This window comes from Sardina pilchardus, chromosome 5 (assembly GCF_963854185.1).
Source record: "Sardina pilchardus chromosome 5, fSarPil1.1, whole genome shotgun sequence".
In the NCBI taxonomy this organism is placed as follows: domain Eukaryota; kingdom Metazoa; phylum Chordata; class Actinopteri; order Clupeiformes; family Clupeidae; genus Sardina; species Sardina pilchardus.
In genome coordinates, this window is record NC_084998.1 from 16,969,214 (window position 1) to 16,987,846 (window position 18,633).

An 18,633-nucleotide genomic window follows, 5' to 3' on the forward strand; every position below is an offset into this window, starting at 1 on the left:
ATAAATAAAGAAACCATGTACACTTAGGCTAAATCATTACCTCAGTGGAAACCTGAAGCTGTCATAAACAGTTCACATCAACATTTTGCTGCCCATGCTCATAACATTTTGAGAACAACACTCCCACCTAATGGCTACAACTGGATGTGTTCCTTGCAGTTATTCTGCAATACAAAATATTTTCTGTTAACTATAATTGGGGTAGGCCTACTAGGCTATATGGCATCATATTACCTCGGCTACATATTGACTATGGTACTGCATCACATATTGATTAATGCTTTTAACTAATAGTCAGTTTAACATTATGCAATTCATGGTTGCTAATAGTATGACATAAAACAGTAACACACAAAGCATGTCTAGTATAAAGCAAATGTGAAACTGGGTAAAGATGAGGGCCTCATCATGATCTGCCGTGGGTTATAAGTCATAACTTCAATGAAGCTCTGCCTTGTCTGCTGAGTAGCCGAGGCCGCTCCTCTCACGACAGCATACCAAAATTGGCCACTGTTTCACAAAGCTCAATAGGCGGCAGTGGTGAGATAGGAATGCAACAGTCGGTCACCTGATGTTCGTAGCGCACCAAACCGAATACAGGTATTTAGCAAATGTGCTACAACTGTGACCAAAACCAGTTGCTCGGCATCGTTGTCTGACATATGTCAAACGTTAGGCAACAATAACCACTGGTGTCATTTGAGTACCCCCGACATTGCTGTGTAGGAGGGTGTCCGTCCCACAGCTGACAGAGGACAGTCAAACCGCCATGCATGAAATAAATCATTTGAATAAATAAATAATCAAACATTTCTTGCAGAACTTATCTATCACGTGCGCGTGTGCATGAACGTGCGCGCGCTATACACATGCACACACCAACAAACACACAGACACACATACGCACAGACCTATAAATAGAATTTTAGTGTTCAGCTTCTGTTTAATAGCTTTCCACAGCTCTACATGTAATAAACTGTTGTTTGAAACAATCACATGATCCCACAGATTCTCAGCTGACGAGTAAAGGTCAGTGAAAGGTTCAGAAAAAAGAACCAAGAGAAAACGCGGTAATGAACAACACTTTCTAAAATGCTTGTAGCTAAGACATGTCTCGTAAATCACTGATCCATTAATTTAAAAGTTTAAGATAACATGCGCTACATCACAACAACAAAAAATAAGATTATGATCAGAACTGGACTCGGTTTACGTGTTATGTATAGATTGACTCAGTGGTTGTAGGCTACTTTCATTACGGCCCTGTACCATAACCTGTAATGAAACCCGCAGCGTGGGTGTCTACTCAAAACCATGATTATGGATGCGGGTAGGCAGTGATGTGATGGGACTGATTAGCGAGGATTCAGGTATCAGAACTAATATGTTTGCTTGATTTGGGGATAGGTGGATCAATTAGAAGAACTAGCCTACAAAAAAATGCAATTTAACAACGTTGCCAGCTCTGAAGCCGAGCAGTTATAGATAAATAATTGATTGAGTTGTATACACCCCTCACACGTGTGTGTGTGTGTGTGTGTGTGTGTGTGTGTGTGTGTGTGTGTGTGTGTGTGTGTGTGTGTGTGTGTGTGTGTGTGTGTGTGTGTGTGTGTGACAGAGAGAGAGAGAGAGAGAGAGAGAGAGAGAGAGAGAGCGAGAGAGAGATGGCTTCACCACTGCACATAAAAGTATGTTGTGCATCTTTAATAAGAGGCGTAACTATCTTGGCGTGTTCAAGAGCAAATTTCCGCTTCCTGCTGTGAGAAACGTTCAACTTGTCGGGTCGGTGGAAATGCCCTGCTGCTGCGCTGTCTGCGGAATGCAAGTATTTAGAGGACTGAGGACAAGCGCGCACCAGCTATGAAGCAGTGACGAACAGCGGCTGTTGGCAGCGGTGGGAAAATGCTGGTGGTTACATATGGAGGAATCAATCGAGTAACCTATGAGACATGATCTCTATTGCCTTCACTCCGCAGGGCTGTTTGAATGGTTAAGGGAGCATCTAAATAGCCACCTCGTCTCCACGGAAAAACCCTCGTAATGACGGAGAAAGGAGGGCTCCCGCGGAGTGGAACGGCTCCAGGACCGCACCTGCAACCGCTCAAGCCTGTCACAATGTCTTCTACTCGGCCGGTGCAGATGAACCTTTATGCCACCTGGGAAGTTGACCGGTCATCACCCAACTGTGTACCCAGGTGAGAATTCAAACGCCGAGTAGGCGCAAACGGACGTGCCATGAAAGCTCAGATGCTGCTGCTGTTCGTTGGTTGCGGTATGTCAACAATGTTACACTGCAACAGCATGGAAGCTAATCCACATCACGCTGTAGCCTGTTTTCAAATTCTTTCTATTGCTTGAAACTGTCCGCATTTCTCAAATCAATCAGCGACAAAGGCTATTCTTAGGCTGGTTTTGTGCTGAAGCTAAATGGTTTGCAACGATATAGGCTAGAATTAGTTCCCCTACAAAGCATAGGCTACCTTAGTCAAGGTGTGTCAGAAAGCACCTAAGAATTACCCATCGAGTACAGCTGTGAGAGGTGAGGGGGATACAATTATATCCATTTATAGTTTAAAATCCACAGTTATGTTGGCTATTGTTTATGATGGTTAATATGTATTGTGATGGCCGATGCATGGTGTGCTCTATGAAAGGCTAGATACACCCTCATTAATCCCCATCAAGGATAGCTGTGTTGAAAATACACAGAACGTGTGAATGTATGTGAAATTTTGCAAATATGTGGGTATTTGCTGGGATATTAGATTAGTTATTATTAGATTGCTTTGTGTGCAAAAGTTTAAGAGTAGCTTGTTCCCTTAACAACTATTCCTGTTTTCAATTTCGTTTACAATGAATGGGCTATTACTTGAAGCCCACGTACAATGCCTAGGCTGAAGGGAGAGAGTCTGTTGGGAGTCCCTTTTAGCTGGGTAAACCCTTGAGCAGAGCATCTCTTATCCAGGGTCTCCCCAGTGAGAGAGCTTGAAGGATGGGGAGGCACAAGGTGAGGCGTGGGAATACAGATGGAAAGGAGGCATGGGCAGTTGAAAATACAAGGACTTGGCTGAGAGGAGATGTAGGAGAAGAGCCTCCTACCTCCAGAGACAAAAATGACTGACTATGTTGGAGGTGTTCATGTGGAGGAGGTCAGAATAAATCTAGAAAACCCCCCCTAAAAAAACAGAACATTGTCAGATTCTATGCTCTACGCTGTGAGTGAATTTAACCAGGAGACTTATGTAACTGAGAACATTACATCTCTGAAAAAGGCGAAGTCACAATTGCTCACATAAATCCTAATCGTATTACCAGCCGGTCTGTGATCTCCCCCTTCTAGACATCATCTTCCTACTAGTATTACCCCATAATAGGGAAAAATGGACACATAAGTGAATTTGGCCTCAGGTTGTCAGAGCCTGATCAAATTTACTTACTCCTAGGCTAGCTGCCTCGGGGACTGCCTTGAAAGCCAGGGCCACTCTCTGTTCTGCAGGTGCTCTACCAGGATATTAGGATTAGGATTACCTTTACTTATTTGATGTTTGTAGCGGGGTGGCCACAATATCGGCGCGCGTAAACGCAATATCTAGTCGTTCTGGACTTACCCTTTGCCTTTAACATTTTTCCACTCTTGTAGGAATGCTGTCATACAATCTCTGAACTCAGTCACCCAGTTAGTTTTAGCAAAGGAGAAGGTGGAAATCTTTCTTTCACACTCCAATAGAGTGCAGTTATCAAGGTTCAGCAGTGTTAAGATCTGGTGATTGCATAGGCCGTGGAGGGTTACGGAGAGCTGGTGTGATGGAACATGGGAGACATCAGGGAGTGGTGTTTTTAATCATAGGTTAAGCATCATGCCAATCAGTCTTTGAGTGTAGTGAGTTTCACAAAATGGCCTATCAAAGCATGTTACCTTGTCCAATGCTCTCACACCAGGATGACGGTGTTTTTGGATATAAAACGCTTTCCAAACAGAGACCCTTCCAACCCAGCTTTGTGAATCTCATGATGCTATTTTGTATGGAGAGTGTATGGAAATATGTGAGTCCAAGAAGTTTTGAGAAGCTTTCTTAGCTGTATATCTGTCCCAGTCAGAGAATACTCTCTTTCCATCACTGTTTTTTGCAGTTTGGTGCATACATACTCGTAACTCCTGAAATCTCGGCTTGCCAGTTGCCACCTTACATCATTTCATGACCAACACATTAACTATTAGATTTGTGTTACTATTACTACTGTGAAGTACTGCTGACCAGACATGTTTTTCTAATAAGCAATGAATAGAAATTGCCTGGGTATGAAACTGTGGTAAAACTCAATTTTGTTCATGTATATATTTATGAGACAGACAGAGGGATAGAGGAACATTTGAAGCTGGTTTAATGGAGGGTGTTTTAAGGACAGCAAACTTTGAGATGCAATTTGAATCTGTTTGGGATTATCTTGATGTAATTTTCTGTCAAATTGGACAATAAATTTGATTAGATGGTTTAAGGACGACAAACTTTGAGATGGTATTTGAATCTGTTTAGGATTATCTTGATGTTATTTTCAGTAAAATTGGGCAATAAATATGATTAGAAGCAAATGAGACATATTGATCTGTCTGCTGAGAGAGGCAGAGTGGATGGTATGCATGGTATCTGTGTATATCCACAAAATGAACTGATTTGGCTTGTGTTCTCACATTTTGGCACTGACACACATGATTAAGTTGAACAATTTAAGTGTTTGTTTTTACCCTCTTTTACATGTCCCTGTATCACATTTGTCTTTCTGTGTAGATAGATTCTCCATCTTCAACCATGGCACCTGCCATGCCATTCACAGCTCCGGTCTTACAACCACACTCTTTCACTCTGGTGGAGGATTTATGTCCTTATCTAATATCCTTAATGGGACTCGGTTGGCTGCAGCACCAACAATTCCCTCCTGACACAATTGTCCCTGAACTCCAGGGTGACTTTTCCTGTTTCACTTCAGAGCAGGGCCCTGACAACCCTCTTGAGTTATGTGTGGCGGCTGATTTATGATGCCATCTTTAATAGTACGCTTTTTAAGATGAATTTTTGTAGTGTTGCACAATTATGTTCTTCATCTTTAGTCCCTAAAGTTGTTTTTAGTGAGGAAAACGAATTGAAACCTCTCATACACAATAAGACAACTTCAGCTAAAGTTGATGATTCCTACAGATATTATTTCTTTTTTCTTTTGTCAGTGTCAGTGTCAGTCCAGTCTGGCACTGGTTACTCTTGCCTGAGGCATTAGCTGTGAAGTAACATCTCTCTCTCTCTCCCCCTCTCTCTCTCTCTCTCTCTCTCTCTCTCTCTCTTTATCTCTCTCTCTCTCTATCTCTCCCTCTCTATCTCTCCCTCCTCCTCCTCTCACTTTCTCTCCCCCAGGATCTTCAGCCTCACTTTGAAGAAGCTTGTGATGTTGAAAGAGCTGGACCGTGATCTCACATCAGTCGTCATTGCCGTCAAACTCCAGGTTAATCATCTTTATACATTTAATGTGACATCTTTACATTTGTTTGACATCCCAAGAACCAGTTAAATTGTACTGAAGTCACTTTTCCCAGTAATGTGTGCCCTGTTTCTATGCAAAGCAGTTATCTTTTAATAAAAGGACTTCATCTCAATAGGCTATTCAGATGTGCTTTACAGTAACTTATTACCCATGACTAACTGCTCTCAATAACCACTCTATCTTCTCAGGGTTCAAAACGAATTTTGCGCTCCAATGAAATCCTTTTGTCCTCAGCTGGTTTGACTGAGACTGATCTGCAGTTGACTTTCTCCTTACAGGTAAGATATGTTTAATATTCTCTTTCAAACTGTTGAGAGCATAGCTCAGACTTTAAATGAGTTTAGTCTGTGTATAACGGTACCATATTTTGAATGTAAGCATGTTGCCTGAAGCCGTGCCATAACAATTCCAGCCAATCATGACATTGTTTTAATAGAACGGAAGCAAAGGGTGTAATTTGATTGGCTATTGAGCTATCAAACATCAACTATCTTTCACCAGCATTGAGGACCTTCGAGCTGTTTGCTATATCCTCTCCTGTTTTCCTCCTCAGTATCCGCACTTCCTGAAGAGAGATGCCAACAGACTCCAGATAATGCTGCAGCGCCGCAAGAGGTACAAGAACCGCACCATCCTGGGCTATAAGACCCTCGCCCTGGGCCTCATCAACATGGCCGAGGTAAGCCGGTGAGGGCACCCAGTCAGAGGAAGCCGCTTTGTTTGGGTGCTGACAGGAAGTTGAGCCGTGCTCTTACCTACCTCGTTTCCTCCCCAGGTGATGCAGCATCCCTCTGAGGGGGCTCGCGTTCTGGGCCTGCACACCACGGTGAAGGACACCGCTCTGCCCGTGGCGGAGATCCGGGTGTACTCCCTGTCCAGTCAACCTATCGATCACGAGGGTCCCAAGACCAAGCTGTCAGGTAGGCTAAGACCAAGGCTAGCCTAGTCTAGTCTAGGCCATACCAATCAGCAGTATTAAATATAGTGTGTGCCATGTCTGTGAATTGGAATAAAGTATTCAATTACGTTATTTTATTTCCATATGTACCGATCACGGTGTAGGTCACATTCAGAAGTCCCTGAATGCAATTACTAGAAATTGGCCTAAAAAAATGACCTTATTTAATCCATTTACCTTCAAGTCGTGTTTATGGTCTCTGATATTGATATAGCTGTCCATATCTGTTCTGTGCTGACAACAGACCGCTCCCCAGACATCGACTACTCTGAGGAGGAGGAGGAGAGTGACTCATCCGAGCAGGAAGGCAGCGATGACCCGCTCCAGGTTCGGACAACAGCACGGGCGAAAGGCAGTGTGTGTGTGTGTGTGTGTGTGTGTGGGCATGAGAGTGGCACAAACTCAGCTTTTTGGCTCGTCACCGGGCTGGGCTGCGTAGGAATCTGAGTGTGTGTGGTCACGTTAGCATGGCTGACTAATTTGAGGGTTGATTTTTTTTTTCTTTTCTTATTTTTTTTGTTTTCGTATGTATCTTGTCTTTTATGGCAGTACCCGTTTGATGATGAGGATGAGGTGAGGAAGAAAAAGCCAAGACGCAAACTGACCACAGCTGCATCTATCACCCGAGCAAACGTAAGGACACAGCCATACCACAGCACGATCCAGTAGATTATCCATAATGAACGAATAGATGGTACTTGGTACTTTCTTGTCTTAAAGCCGCACATAACCGGTAGTAGTAACTAGTAGAAGTTACTGTCCCATATCTGCAGTCTCCTTGCTATCATCCCACTGATGCACTGTTCAGCACACAGACTTTGACATCTCACAACTCTTCGAAAACTCTTTTCAAAATCAGGGAGGGTTTCCGTTAACTTTAGCTATTTAGTTGGAAGAAACTTATGGTGGCCAGTCCTGTTGCTCTCATGACATTTGATAACATGACTACAGAAAGTCTTACTGCTCTGAAAGTGGCTGCATTTGGATCAGGTATGGTTTCACAGAGTTGGCCCTGTAGGCTGTACGCTTTCAAAGGAAGTCACAAGAGAATCACGCTGCTTCCTCATTCACCGCAGCAGTTTGCCCGTGGCAGCGAAATCTAAGCAAAACAAAGACGAGCAGATCGGGAAGTTGACATGCTCTGTCCTCCCCCCTTTGCGCCAGACACATCACAATACCCCGTAGACGAAGCTTCACCCCACACCTCCTCCCCAACCCCCTCCCAATGACCCTTGTGGCCGGAGACTGTTAATGTCTCTGACATTCATCAAGTGAACAGGCCTGTCAGTAATTATAACTGTAAGGACGCATCATGGTTTTCTTGCTATTTTTTGTAGCTGCAGTTTTTTTTTATTTTTTTTATGCTGTTTTGATGTTCTGGCTTGAGTTGACTTCCCTGTCCTGTACTGGTATTTCATTACAGGGTCCTATGGGCATTGTTAGATGTGTTCTTGTTTTCGGTCTGCTTATAACTTTTGTTTTGTTTCCCAAGCAGCCTAACATCAAGCAAAAGTTTGTGTCCTTGCTGAAAAGGTTCAAGGTGTTTGATGAGGTAAATAATCAAGCTTGAAAAATGCTGTTTTAATCCCTCATTCTCTCTCTCCCTCCCACATTTTTCCTCATTTCTCTCCCCCTGCCTTGAGCTCCTCTCTCCTACTGTTTGGGAAGATTATTGTTACAGAATCTCTTATTTAACCCGATATGACGAATCTCTTCTTTAAATGAAATGACAAGCACATTAGATGAAATGGTGCTGCCGTCCCTGGATCGACCAATTGTGTTGTATTATGAGAGTGACTGCTGTACGCATGAGAGGTGACCTGCGTGCGTTTCCTCTTGGCTCAGGTGGGCTTCGGCCTGGACCACGTGTCTCAGGAGCAGATCCAGGATGTGGAGGAGGACCTGGACGACCTCTACGACAGCCTGGAGATGTACAACCCCAGCGACAGCGGCCCAGAGATGGACGACACAGACAGCATCATCAGCACACCCAAGCCAAAGCTCAGGTCTCACACATACTGTACACATACATCCCCTCATATACACATACATAGATACACATATATGAATGTTCTCTCTCTCTCCCTCCCCTCTGTTTGTTTGTTTGTCTGTCTGTCTGTTTGTTTGTTTGTCTGTTTATTTATTTGTTTATTTGTTTGTTTCTTCCTTCCTTCCATAACACAATCCTGTTTGTGAAGGTGAATTATCCATGAATCTTTTCTGTGCTCTTGTCTGCAGACCGTTCTTTGAGGGGTTGTCCCAGTCCAGCTCTCAGACCGAATTTGGCAGCCTGAACAGCAGATGCAGCCACGGAAGAGACACCCTGAGCACAGTGAGTGGGCCAGATCAAGGACAGAGATTTACTCGCTTCATAATCAGCCTCTTTCAAGTTTCACCGAGACACACAGATAACAGATCTTCTGACAAATCAATTTGACAAGATTGTGAATCTGCATATTCTTTGCTGTAATCTGTAATCTCTCTCAAACACTTTTCCAGCCTCTCTGCAAATTTGGATTCTTTTCCGCTTTAAAATGATGGAAGTAGCGTGAAATTCTCACCCTTTTTTCCTCAGATGGACTGTAGATTGAAGCGGTCCAGCAGCGGACATCTGGACGATAACTCAGAGTCAGATGCACTGGTGAGGCAAACCAAATCTTCAGAACCTTACAGCAGACCAGCTTTTTAGTCTGTTTTTTACTCACAATGTACCTCCTGTTGCATCTGTCTCCTTCTTTCTGTCTTTCTTTCTTTCTTTCTCCCTCTATCTCTCTATTTCTTTTTCTCTCTTTTTCTATCACTCCCTGTCTCTGTTTTTCTCTCATAGGAGCTGACCGAGCTGGAGGTTCTGGCTGATGTCACCCCCTGCATAACCCTGTCAGTAGCTGAAAGGCCACGGACTCCTCTGAAGAATCAAAGCTCGTCTTCTCCTAGGTCTGTGAAAGCAAGGCCTGGCTCAGAATACCCATACCCTTATTTCCAAGGCTAATTATGTTGGTGTTGGAGCTGACAGATGCAGCCGATTTGGGTTCCATCCCACTCACATAAACACAGTGGCTCATTTGTGCCCTTGTTATCTTTGGCAGATCATAGTAATACCGAGGCAAGCAAGGACACAGCTGTTGTTGTTGTTGTTGTTGTTTTTTATTACCCAGAATGCAGTTTGGCTCACCCTCATGTGTTATGTGCTCCTCCTGACCTGCAGACTGGACGGCGACCGCACGCCGAGGCAGCGGCGCGGGACGCCCATGCGGGAGCGGCAGCTGTCCAAGCCCCTGAGCGAGCGCACCAACAGCTCCGACAGCGAGAGGTCGCCGGACCTCAACCTCACGCCACAGGTGCGGACTCTCTCCCATACGCTTTTTTCTTCCGTGAACCTAGTGAACCTCAGATTTGAACGTCAGAACCTCCCTACTTTGGCCCCATATGAACCTTGTGGGCCTCTGTACTCAAGCTCTACGCTGTACACAGTGCAGTCAAAGAGTATAGAATTATCCATGGTAAGTGCAGTTTCAGGGGTGCAGTTTGTATAGCAGTTTGACCGCCATACTTTAAATGTTAATCTACAATAATGTAAACTGTAAATGTCTTCCTGTCGCAGAATATAGACTAAATCACAAGATAAAACTAAAATGAAATCTAGGAGAGAGGCCCTTTTAAATCTTGGAGTTGGCTGTAGGAGGTGGGGACATCACTTGTTGGAGAAACTGGGTCAGAGGTTTACCCTACGCGGTGGGTTTTACTTTCTATTTCATCACTTTTCGCTAGTGCGGAGTCTTTGGCGCTGCGGTGGGAAGATGAGGCTGCTGAATCAGGCCTGCCTCGGGGGCTGTGCTCGGCGAGCGCTGTCTCAGCCTCAACCTCCTCGGCTCCCTCTCCCTCTCCAGCTCTATGGGATTAGTGGCTTGGTGTGGGTGGTGTGCGTGGTGGATGCGCTTTTATGTTGCCAGTGAAGAAGAGTGGGCAGTGATTTCGCCTTATGTAACTCCCCGAGCTCCCAGTGTGGATTCGGATGACTCAGTAATACATGACTAATGTTTGCTTCTCCACGACGGCTTTATTTGTGGGTATTTGAATATCTCTCTGGAGTCTCTAATGATTGCCACTGGCCATTAAAAGTTCCCTGTAGTTCGGGAGGGAAGTGTGGCGAGATCTGACAGGACTGACATGCACTGTCAAGCCTCTGGGGGGGGGGCCTTTGCTGTTCGCTTGTCTGTGACATCGGCTGGCCGTTTGAAGTTGGCTAGGAATAGCTCCAGCCTACCACCATCATCATGATTCTGGCTTGCTATGCACCATCTTCTAGCTACGCTTCAATAGGCTTAGCCTGCACATCTCCAAATTCCCATGCCAATTTATTAGGGGAAAAGGCCAGGGCCTCAGCTTGTCACTGTTGTGATTAGAGATGCTCAGATATATCGACCCAACATTGTTATCGGCTGATATTTGCCCTGTTGACTGGTATCAGCCTATCAGCAAATGATATGACATTTAGCGTAGCGTCGCAATTCTGCACTAGCTAAATGCTGTGTTGTACTGTAGGCAGACTAGCACATTCAGAGACAATGCTGTGAAGGGCTGTATTTTTTAAATAATGAATATTATTGTTTCCCTGCCACCAATGGTAATTAACAATAAAAACAGAGTAAACAAACAAATAGAAAAATGTCAGTATCTTCGTTGGTTATTGGCCATATTGGTTATTTTACATCTGTGTCGGCCCAGAATTTCACAATTGGTACTTGCTTAGTGGTGTTGTCATGTTGGCATAATACTGTTGAATGTTTTCATATTTCGGCCTCCTCCTCCTTGCACTGGCACGTCCCAGTTCTTTTTACGATTCAGCTCAAAGTTTTATTGTTTTATTGTGTTATTGTTTTCAAGGCACTGAATGGGCTGACCCCAACCTATATCACTGACCTTGCACAGCCCTAATCAGTCCAAAGGTCCCTTAGATCCACAAACAAAGGGCTTTTGCATGTGCCACGCTCACGGCTCAAACAGAGGGGTGATCGAGCCTTTGCTGTTGCTGCTCCTGCTCCACGTCTGTGGAACCAGCTCCCCTGGATATCAGCTCCATTTCTGCCCTCAAATAGGCTAAAAACCCACTTTTACTCCCAGCCCTTTCTTGTTCCCTAACCCTGTACTCCTGCTTATTCTCCCTGTTTCTGAATGTTTTATATTATTATGACTATTGTTCAAATGTGTCTTTGCATTATGTGTCTTTTTTAGTTACCAACTGTACAGCACTTTGGTCTGTTTATGTTGTGTGTAATTAGATGTGCTTTACAAAATAAATGTACTTACTCACATTTTGTTAATAATGGGTGTGGCAGGTGTCTAAAACCATGACTCCTCACAGCTGTATGATGTTAGTGTTAATCATATACTTGTTTACTTTACTTGAAACAAGCGACTTGCTGTACTTGTTATCTTTGTATTCAGCTGTACTGAGATCTGTCAATCACACATTTTTGTGTCGTGAATCTGTGATTTGAAGATGCCGAGGAAGATTGTGTACGACCAGCTGAATCAGATCCTGCTGTCAGACAGCGCCCTGCCAGAGAGCCTGATCCTGGTCAACGGCACTGACTGGCAGGGACAGGTATGACTCACCTCGCCTCCTTCCTTTTCATCTGCCCTCGTCTCTCCGTGCTCCTCGTCCACTGTTGTTCACTCGCTTCACTCTGCTGCGTGCTGTGTGGAAAGAGACCTGATTAGAATTCCCTCTGTGGAGCCTCTTGCTTCCCTAATATAACGGCTGTGCTGCAGCCTCTCCTGTTCTGTTCCTCTGCCACTTACTGAGTGGCTTCTCCATTTGTCCACTGTCACTGATTGAGTGGCTAAAGTGGTCGTTTGTTTTAGCTGGGTGACGTGAGTTGTGTGTGTGTGTGTGGTGCAAGGTGATATTGTTACTTTGTTGTGTCTGCAGTAAGGTGTGTGTGTGTGTGTGTGTGTGTGTGTGTGTGTGTGTGTGTGTGTGTGTGTGTGTGTGTAGCCACTGTTGTGACTTTGTGAGGTGACATTGTTGTTTTCTTGTGTCTGCAGTATGTGTCTGAGGCCCTGCAGGCCCAGAGTCTGGCAGTGGTGAGCACCTGCTCCACGTCAGAGATCCAGGCTGCCCTCTCCGCACTGCTCAGCCGTATTCAGAAGTTGTGAGTGCAAACGATTTACACACACACACACACATACACACCCCGAATAGACACAAACTCAAGCACACGTACAACCACAGGCACACATACACACACACACATACACTCACACACACTCAAACCCACCCCCCCCACATATACACAAACCCATCCACACTTACAACCACAGGCACACATATACTGTACAGTACACACACACACACACACACACACACACACACACTTTCACACACACGTATCTAGGGAAGATTTCTAGCTCCAGAGGGTTCCGCTCCTCTCTGCCCATTGCTGTTGTAAAGCTCTCTTCTCTCTAACCTGTACTCTCCTCTCTTGTCTCTGCAGCTGTAACTGTAACTCCACCACGCCCAAGCCAGTGAAGGTGGTGGCGGTCGGCGGGCAGAGCTATCTGGGGGCCATCCTCCGCTTCTTTGTCTCTGAGCTGGCCAGCAAAACGTCCGACTGGCTGGGCCACATCAGGATCCTGGTCGTTCCTCTGGGTGTGTTGACATGCCAGCCAGTTGTCACAACAAAATGTCTACCTACTGTGTTTACGGCGAGATACATGTTATGCTACAACTCCAATTGCAAAATTGCTGATTGTATTTCACTGATACGTACTGTTCTAACACTTTTGTTTATTTTAAGTAGTGACTGTTTTTTTATCATCAGCTTATCAGGCCAGCTGCCTGCTGTCATTGGTATCTGTAAGCCCCATCAGTGGTCATTGTTCCTCCCTTTTGTCCGCCCACGCGCAGGCTCTCACCCTGTGGCCAAGCACCTGGCCTCGCTGGATAACCGCTACAGCTCCTCCTTCCAGGACTCCGGCTGGCGGGAGCTGTTCGGCCGCGCAGAGCCCCCTCACACAGGTGCGCTCTCCCAGCCACCTACGCACCACGTGGAGGCCCCATGTGGAGCTTTTAAAAAGGAAAAATGTTGGATTTCCCAGAAGCATTGAGTGATGTTTGATTTATTTATTTATTTATTTATTTATTTATTTAGGATGCTTCTAGATGTCAGTAAACAATAATGCAGCCATTTTATTTGTCCTCTTTTTGAAGTTTTTTTTTGTTATATCCACCCATTTCCTCCATTTCATGGACTTTGAATATTGTTATTATAAGTCAGGAAGTATTTTCCTATCACAATCAGTGTCCAGATAACTAACATACTCAAGCATCCGTGTGTGTGTGTGTGCGTGTGTGTGCGTGCGTGTGTGTGTGTGTGACTGACTGCGTGGTGCAGATGTGGAGAGTTTGGACGTGGTGGGGAGGATCAGCCAGTACATCAGTGGCGCCTGCGTCACTCACCAGCTCCCCATCGCCGAGGCCATGCTCACCTGCAAGCCCAACACGTGAGTCAGGCCTGCATCACAGCACAGCACAGCACTCTGGAGGCACTTGGTCACACAGCAGAGCGTGTTTACTGGACTGACTGAGTGGACTGACTGAATACACCTGACTTATTTATTCACTTACTGAGTTTAACTATCGAGTTGGCAGCAGGGGCTCTGTCAAGTCTCTAACCTGTTTTGCAAGGAGCTGTATGCATGTCACATTCACATTATGGTCCAAGCACCTCATTAAAAGGCCTGATTGCCTAGTGCAGGTCATGTTGAAATGTCTTATTCTGCTTCAGCATATTTCTCATGTGTTATTGTTTTTTAATTTATGTTTAGACATGAAGAGGATTCCTGCCAGAAGTTTGTGCCATTTGTTGGTGTAAGTACAAAATAATTGCTCTGAATTAGTTTTAATATGTTCAATAAGAATTGGGGAGATTTACTAGAATCACATAGTGGAAATATACTGAGTAGCTTCGTTAAAGCACCTACTATGAACTGGTTTATCTTCAAAACAGATGGTGAAGGTTGGGCTTGTTGAACCGAGTCCAGTGTTTACAGGTACAGTGTTTATATTTATACTATACTGAATAATATAGGCTATCAAATGAATACATTATAATTTACTGGCTATAATGCCTTACACTGATGATTAAAAACATAGGAGATGTTTTATGGGAGTGTGTGTGTGTGTGTGTGTGTGTGTGTGTGTGTGTGTGTGTGTGTGTGTGTGTGTGTGTGTGTGTGTGTGTGTGTGTGTGTGTGTGTGTGTGTGTGTGTGTGTGTGTGTGTCCACAGGTGGAGACTATGAGGAGAGCCTGTCTGTGTGCCTGTCCGTGCCCTCCACGTCACCCCCAGCACACGGGGCAGCCAGCGGGCCCCTGAAGGATGCTATAACCCCGCCCCCTTCTCCCTCTCTCAGCGGACCAGCTGTTACAGGGTATGGAAGAAATGACGCACCACTCTCTGAGTGCATGGAGTGCACCGTATCATATACAGTGCCCTCCATAAGTATTTGAACATTTCTTAATTTCTTTAATTTAAGGCCTTAAAGGGATATTCCGCCATTTGTGGAATTACGCTCATTTTCCACCTTCCCTCGAGCAAAACAATCGATATTTACCTTGTTCCCGTTCATCCAGCCATTCTGTGAGTCTGGCGATACAACTTTTAGCTTCAGCCTAGCATAGATCATTGAATCGGATTAGACCATTAGCTTCTCGCCTGCTAGCTTCATGTTTAAAAGTGACTAATATTTCTGGTAATTTTCCCATTTAAAACGTGTGTCCTCTCAAGTTAGAAAGTGCAATAAGACCAACTGATAATGAACCCTGCCGTTTTTCTAGGCTGATTTGACATGGAACTACATTCTCATCTGGCGTAATAATCAAGGCAACTTGCAGCTACTGGCACTACTACTGCTTGATGTCTATGGGGACTATTTTCAGATGATGCGTACGATATCACTGCGCCTATGGTATGTTTGCAAGTTGCCTTGATTATTACGCCAGATGAGAGTGTAGTTCCATGTCAAATCAGCCTAGAAAAACGCCAGGTTTCATTTTCAGTTGGTCTTATTGCACTTTCTAACTTGAGAGGAGACACGTTTTAAATGGGAAAATTATCAGAAATCTTAGTCACTTTTAAACATGAAGCTAGCAGGCGAGAAGCTAATGGTCTAATCCGATTCAGTGATCTAAGCTAGGCTGAAGCTAAAAGTTGTATCGCCAGACTCACAGAATGGCTGGATGAACGGGAACAAGGTAAATATCGATTGTTTTGCTCGAGGGGAGGTGGAAAATGAGCGTATTTCCAGAAATGGCGGAATATCCCTTTAAGATCAATTTCGAAAAGTTGATTTTATATTCCTCTTTATAGTCAACTTTAGCATGTGTTCAGATACTTCTGGAGGGCACTGTATGACTGAGAGCATACACAGTCACAGTTCTAGCTCTGTAAATGGGAAACAAGCATAGTGGATTGGACTGAGCTATAAACCATTCCAGCCAATCAACATGTTGCCTCAGGAGCACAGAGAGGAGGGGTGTAATTTGATTGGGTGTGATTGAACTGACATGTCAACAACCTTCTGCCAGGATTGCGGACTCCACCATTAATTGCAAGTGTTACAAAGTCAAACTTAAACACGCGTTGTTGGGCTTGCTGTCCTTCTCACAGGAGCCCGATCATGGCGCACGGGGTGGACGCCATTGGCCTGCAGGTGGACTACTGGGCCGCCTCGGCGCCAGACAAGCGCAAGGAGGGCGAGCGGCGCGAGGCGGGCACCAAGAACACCCTGAAGAGCGCCTTCCGCTCGCTGCAGGTCAGTCGGCTGCCCAGCTCGTCCTCGGCCGACCTGCAGCACCTGGCCAACACCATGGCCATGACGGTGGTCACCAAGGAGAAGAACAAGAAAGGTGAACGAGCGCACGAATGCTCCAGAGACCTCTACCTGCCTCTGTGTCACTTTTAGATTTGGAACAATTTGAATCGCTCTATAGTCTCCTGAATTTCCCCTTGGGGATCAATAAAGTACCTATCTATCTATCTATCTATCTATCTATCTAGTTCTATTTTGTCACACTTACTTACACTGTAAGGGTTAATACTGGTTAATACTTTATTTCACATTTTGAGAGCGGTACATTTTTTTCGGACACATGCACATACAGTATGTCATGTTTGCATGCTGGGAAATGATGAATCACTGCTGCCTATTATCTTGATGAACATTCACGGTCATCCTCTCTGTCCAAATGTCTTTGTTGCCCACAGTCCCCACCATATTCCTTGGGAAGAAGCCAAAGGAGAGAGACATCGAGTCCAAGAGCCAAGTGATCGAAGGCATCACCAGACTGATATGCTCTTCCAAACAGCAGCAGACCAGCCTGCGAGGTACAGACACATCCCCATAGCATGACCTATCTCTGTGTCAGTCAATGTGACGACAATATGATACTAAACTGAGACATCAAATTGTTAAGTAACATACGGCAAATGTAATATTCACTGAATATAATATTCACTATGAAGGGCTTAAAAACAGCGAGACTGGATTGGTTTCATGCTGCTCAACTGATAAGGAACCGTTCTAAGCAAATACGTTCTGTCTTTCAGTGTCTGTAGATGGCTTGGAGTGGAACGACGTGAAGTTCTTCCAGCTGGCCGCCCAGTGGCCCACACATGTGAAGTACCTCCCCGTGGGCCTGTTCGGCTACAGCAAACCGACCTCTTAGCGCCCACTCGCACTCCCGAGTCGATCTCATCAGGAGCTTCCTGGACACAGTGTTCTGGTGTTTTCCGTGACCATTTGGCTTCCAGGGTGGATGGATGGGGTTCGACCCCCCCACCCTGAGTTCTGTCAGCATCAATGAAAGGACGAGGTGCTGAAACTCAGTCTGTAATCTGTGGTTAACAACACCTCAAGTTAACTGATGCTGAAGGCTAACTGATGCTGCATTGAGACAAAGCCACACACTTCCATTTTGAGCTGTGTTCCTTGTATGAGGCTGGATGTTGTGTGTGCACTCTTACCAGTGGATTTTGCTGTTGATGTTGCATTTGTGCAATAACACTTGAACTTTGTGTCAATTTTCTGGTGTTCAGTAAACAAACAATAGTGGAATATGTAATTACCTTTGACTTGATCCCTTGTATTGCAATAATGTGATCTATAGTGTAGTAGTTAAATATCTCATAAAAGATTGTTGTTGTTTTTTTTGGCTTAAACCCCAGCTTTTTTCTATAACACAGAGGCCTTGGCAAAAGAATATGGGCAGTTATCAGAGGACATGTTTCCGAGAGAATTTGAAGTCGGCCTTAATTTCTAACATATTGAACGTTGTCATGGTTCCCCCAAACTAATTTCTGTGAGTGACAGCTTCTTTGGTGGTTGTTTATTTTAGTACTCCGTGTCTATAACATTAAACATTGTAGGATATACCATGCTGCTAATATGGACCAATGTGGCTTTCCAGTGTGAAGTGTTTTGTATGAATTGCCTTATTGTGAAATCGATGTGTACATATATTTAATGGATCTTTTTGAACATGTTTCTGCAAATTCTATGACTTGTCACAGATTTTTGTGTAACAGATTCTTTTCATATGCTGCATTTTTAAAAGGATCCAACCAGCAAGCACTTTGCTGTTACATTCCAGCTTTGCGTTAAGATTTTGCCAACATTCTGGTCAAGCACATTGTCAAGACTCAACCATAAAAAGTAGAAACAGAGATTTTCCACTGCTTAGATGTTCAAATAACTCTAATCATATGACGCTAGATATTTCTGCATGTTGAATGATTCTGAAACATGTAGTGATTTTAATGTAACTGCCGATATCAGTATGTTGGTGTACTGAAAAGCATAGCTAATAAATATTTTGTTTTTCATTTTTTTTTTTTACGTGTGGCTATTTACTAAAGCAGCATTGATATATGCTGCAGCAAATCTCTGCACATGTATATTAGAGCATGTTATGATTAGGAGCATGTGTTAAAACTTCCCACCACATACACACATAATCACATCCCATTAAAGATTAAGGGGGAGAAACTAGCACAGTAATAGCGTGCTGTCTGGCCGCAGGGCATGACGGTGGAGGGTGAAGATGCTGTTAAGAAACAGACTAAAGAGCAGATGGCACCAG

At 44.4% G+C, this 18,633-nt stretch overlaps 1 protein-coding gene across 3 annotated transcripts; it reads left to right on the forward strand.

Moving 5' to 3' along the window:
- Positions 1-1,769: 1,769 nt before the first annotated feature.
- On the forward strand, positions 1,770-18,380 carry pacs1a (phosphofurin acidic cluster sorting protein 1a). 3 transcript variants are annotated; one of them, XM_062536717.1, is made up of 24 exons: positions 1,770-2,195; positions 5,406-5,493; positions 5,721-5,810; positions 6,086-6,211; positions 6,308-6,452; positions 6,735-6,817; positions 7,040-7,123; positions 7,983-8,042; positions 8,336-8,496; positions 8,729-8,822; positions 9,066-9,131; positions 9,318-9,424; positions 9,696-9,828; positions 11,991-12,095; positions 12,539-12,645; positions 12,988-13,142; positions 13,401-13,511; positions 13,888-13,996; positions 14,321-14,363; positions 14,503-14,545; positions 14,783-14,924; positions 16,163-16,401; positions 16,760-16,879; positions 17,102-18,380. In XM_062536717.1, exons 1-24 carry the CDS (start codon positions 2,041-2,043, stop codon positions 17,218-17,220), a joined length of 2,685 nt encoding a protein of 894 aa, XP_062392701.1. In that variant the 5' UTR covers positions 1,770-2,040; the 3' UTR covers positions 17,221-18,380. The 3 variants fall into 3 exon arrangements, with proteins under 3 accessions (XP_062392701.1, XP_062392702.1, XP_062392704.1); XM_062536718.1 differs by having other exon boundaries at positions 7,986-8,042; XM_062536720.1 differs by lacking the exon at positions 7,040-7,123 and having other exon boundaries at positions 7,986-8,042.
- The last annotated feature ends 253 nt before the right edge of the window (positions 18,381-18,633 follow it).

Coding starts and splice junctions, on each gene's coding strand:
- pacs1a (XM_062536717.1), top strand. CDS start 2,041: ATGACGGAGAAAGGAGGGCTCCCGCGGAGTGGAACGGCTCCAGGACCG. Junction 9,425..9,695: donor CAAAGCTCGTCTTCTCCTAG/GTCTGTGAAAGC, acceptor CCTGACCTGCAG/ACTGGACGGCGACCGCACGC. Junction 9,829..11,990: donor ACCTCAACCTCACGCCACAG/GTGCGGACTCTC, acceptor TGTGATTTGAAG/ATGCCGAGGAAGATTGTGTA.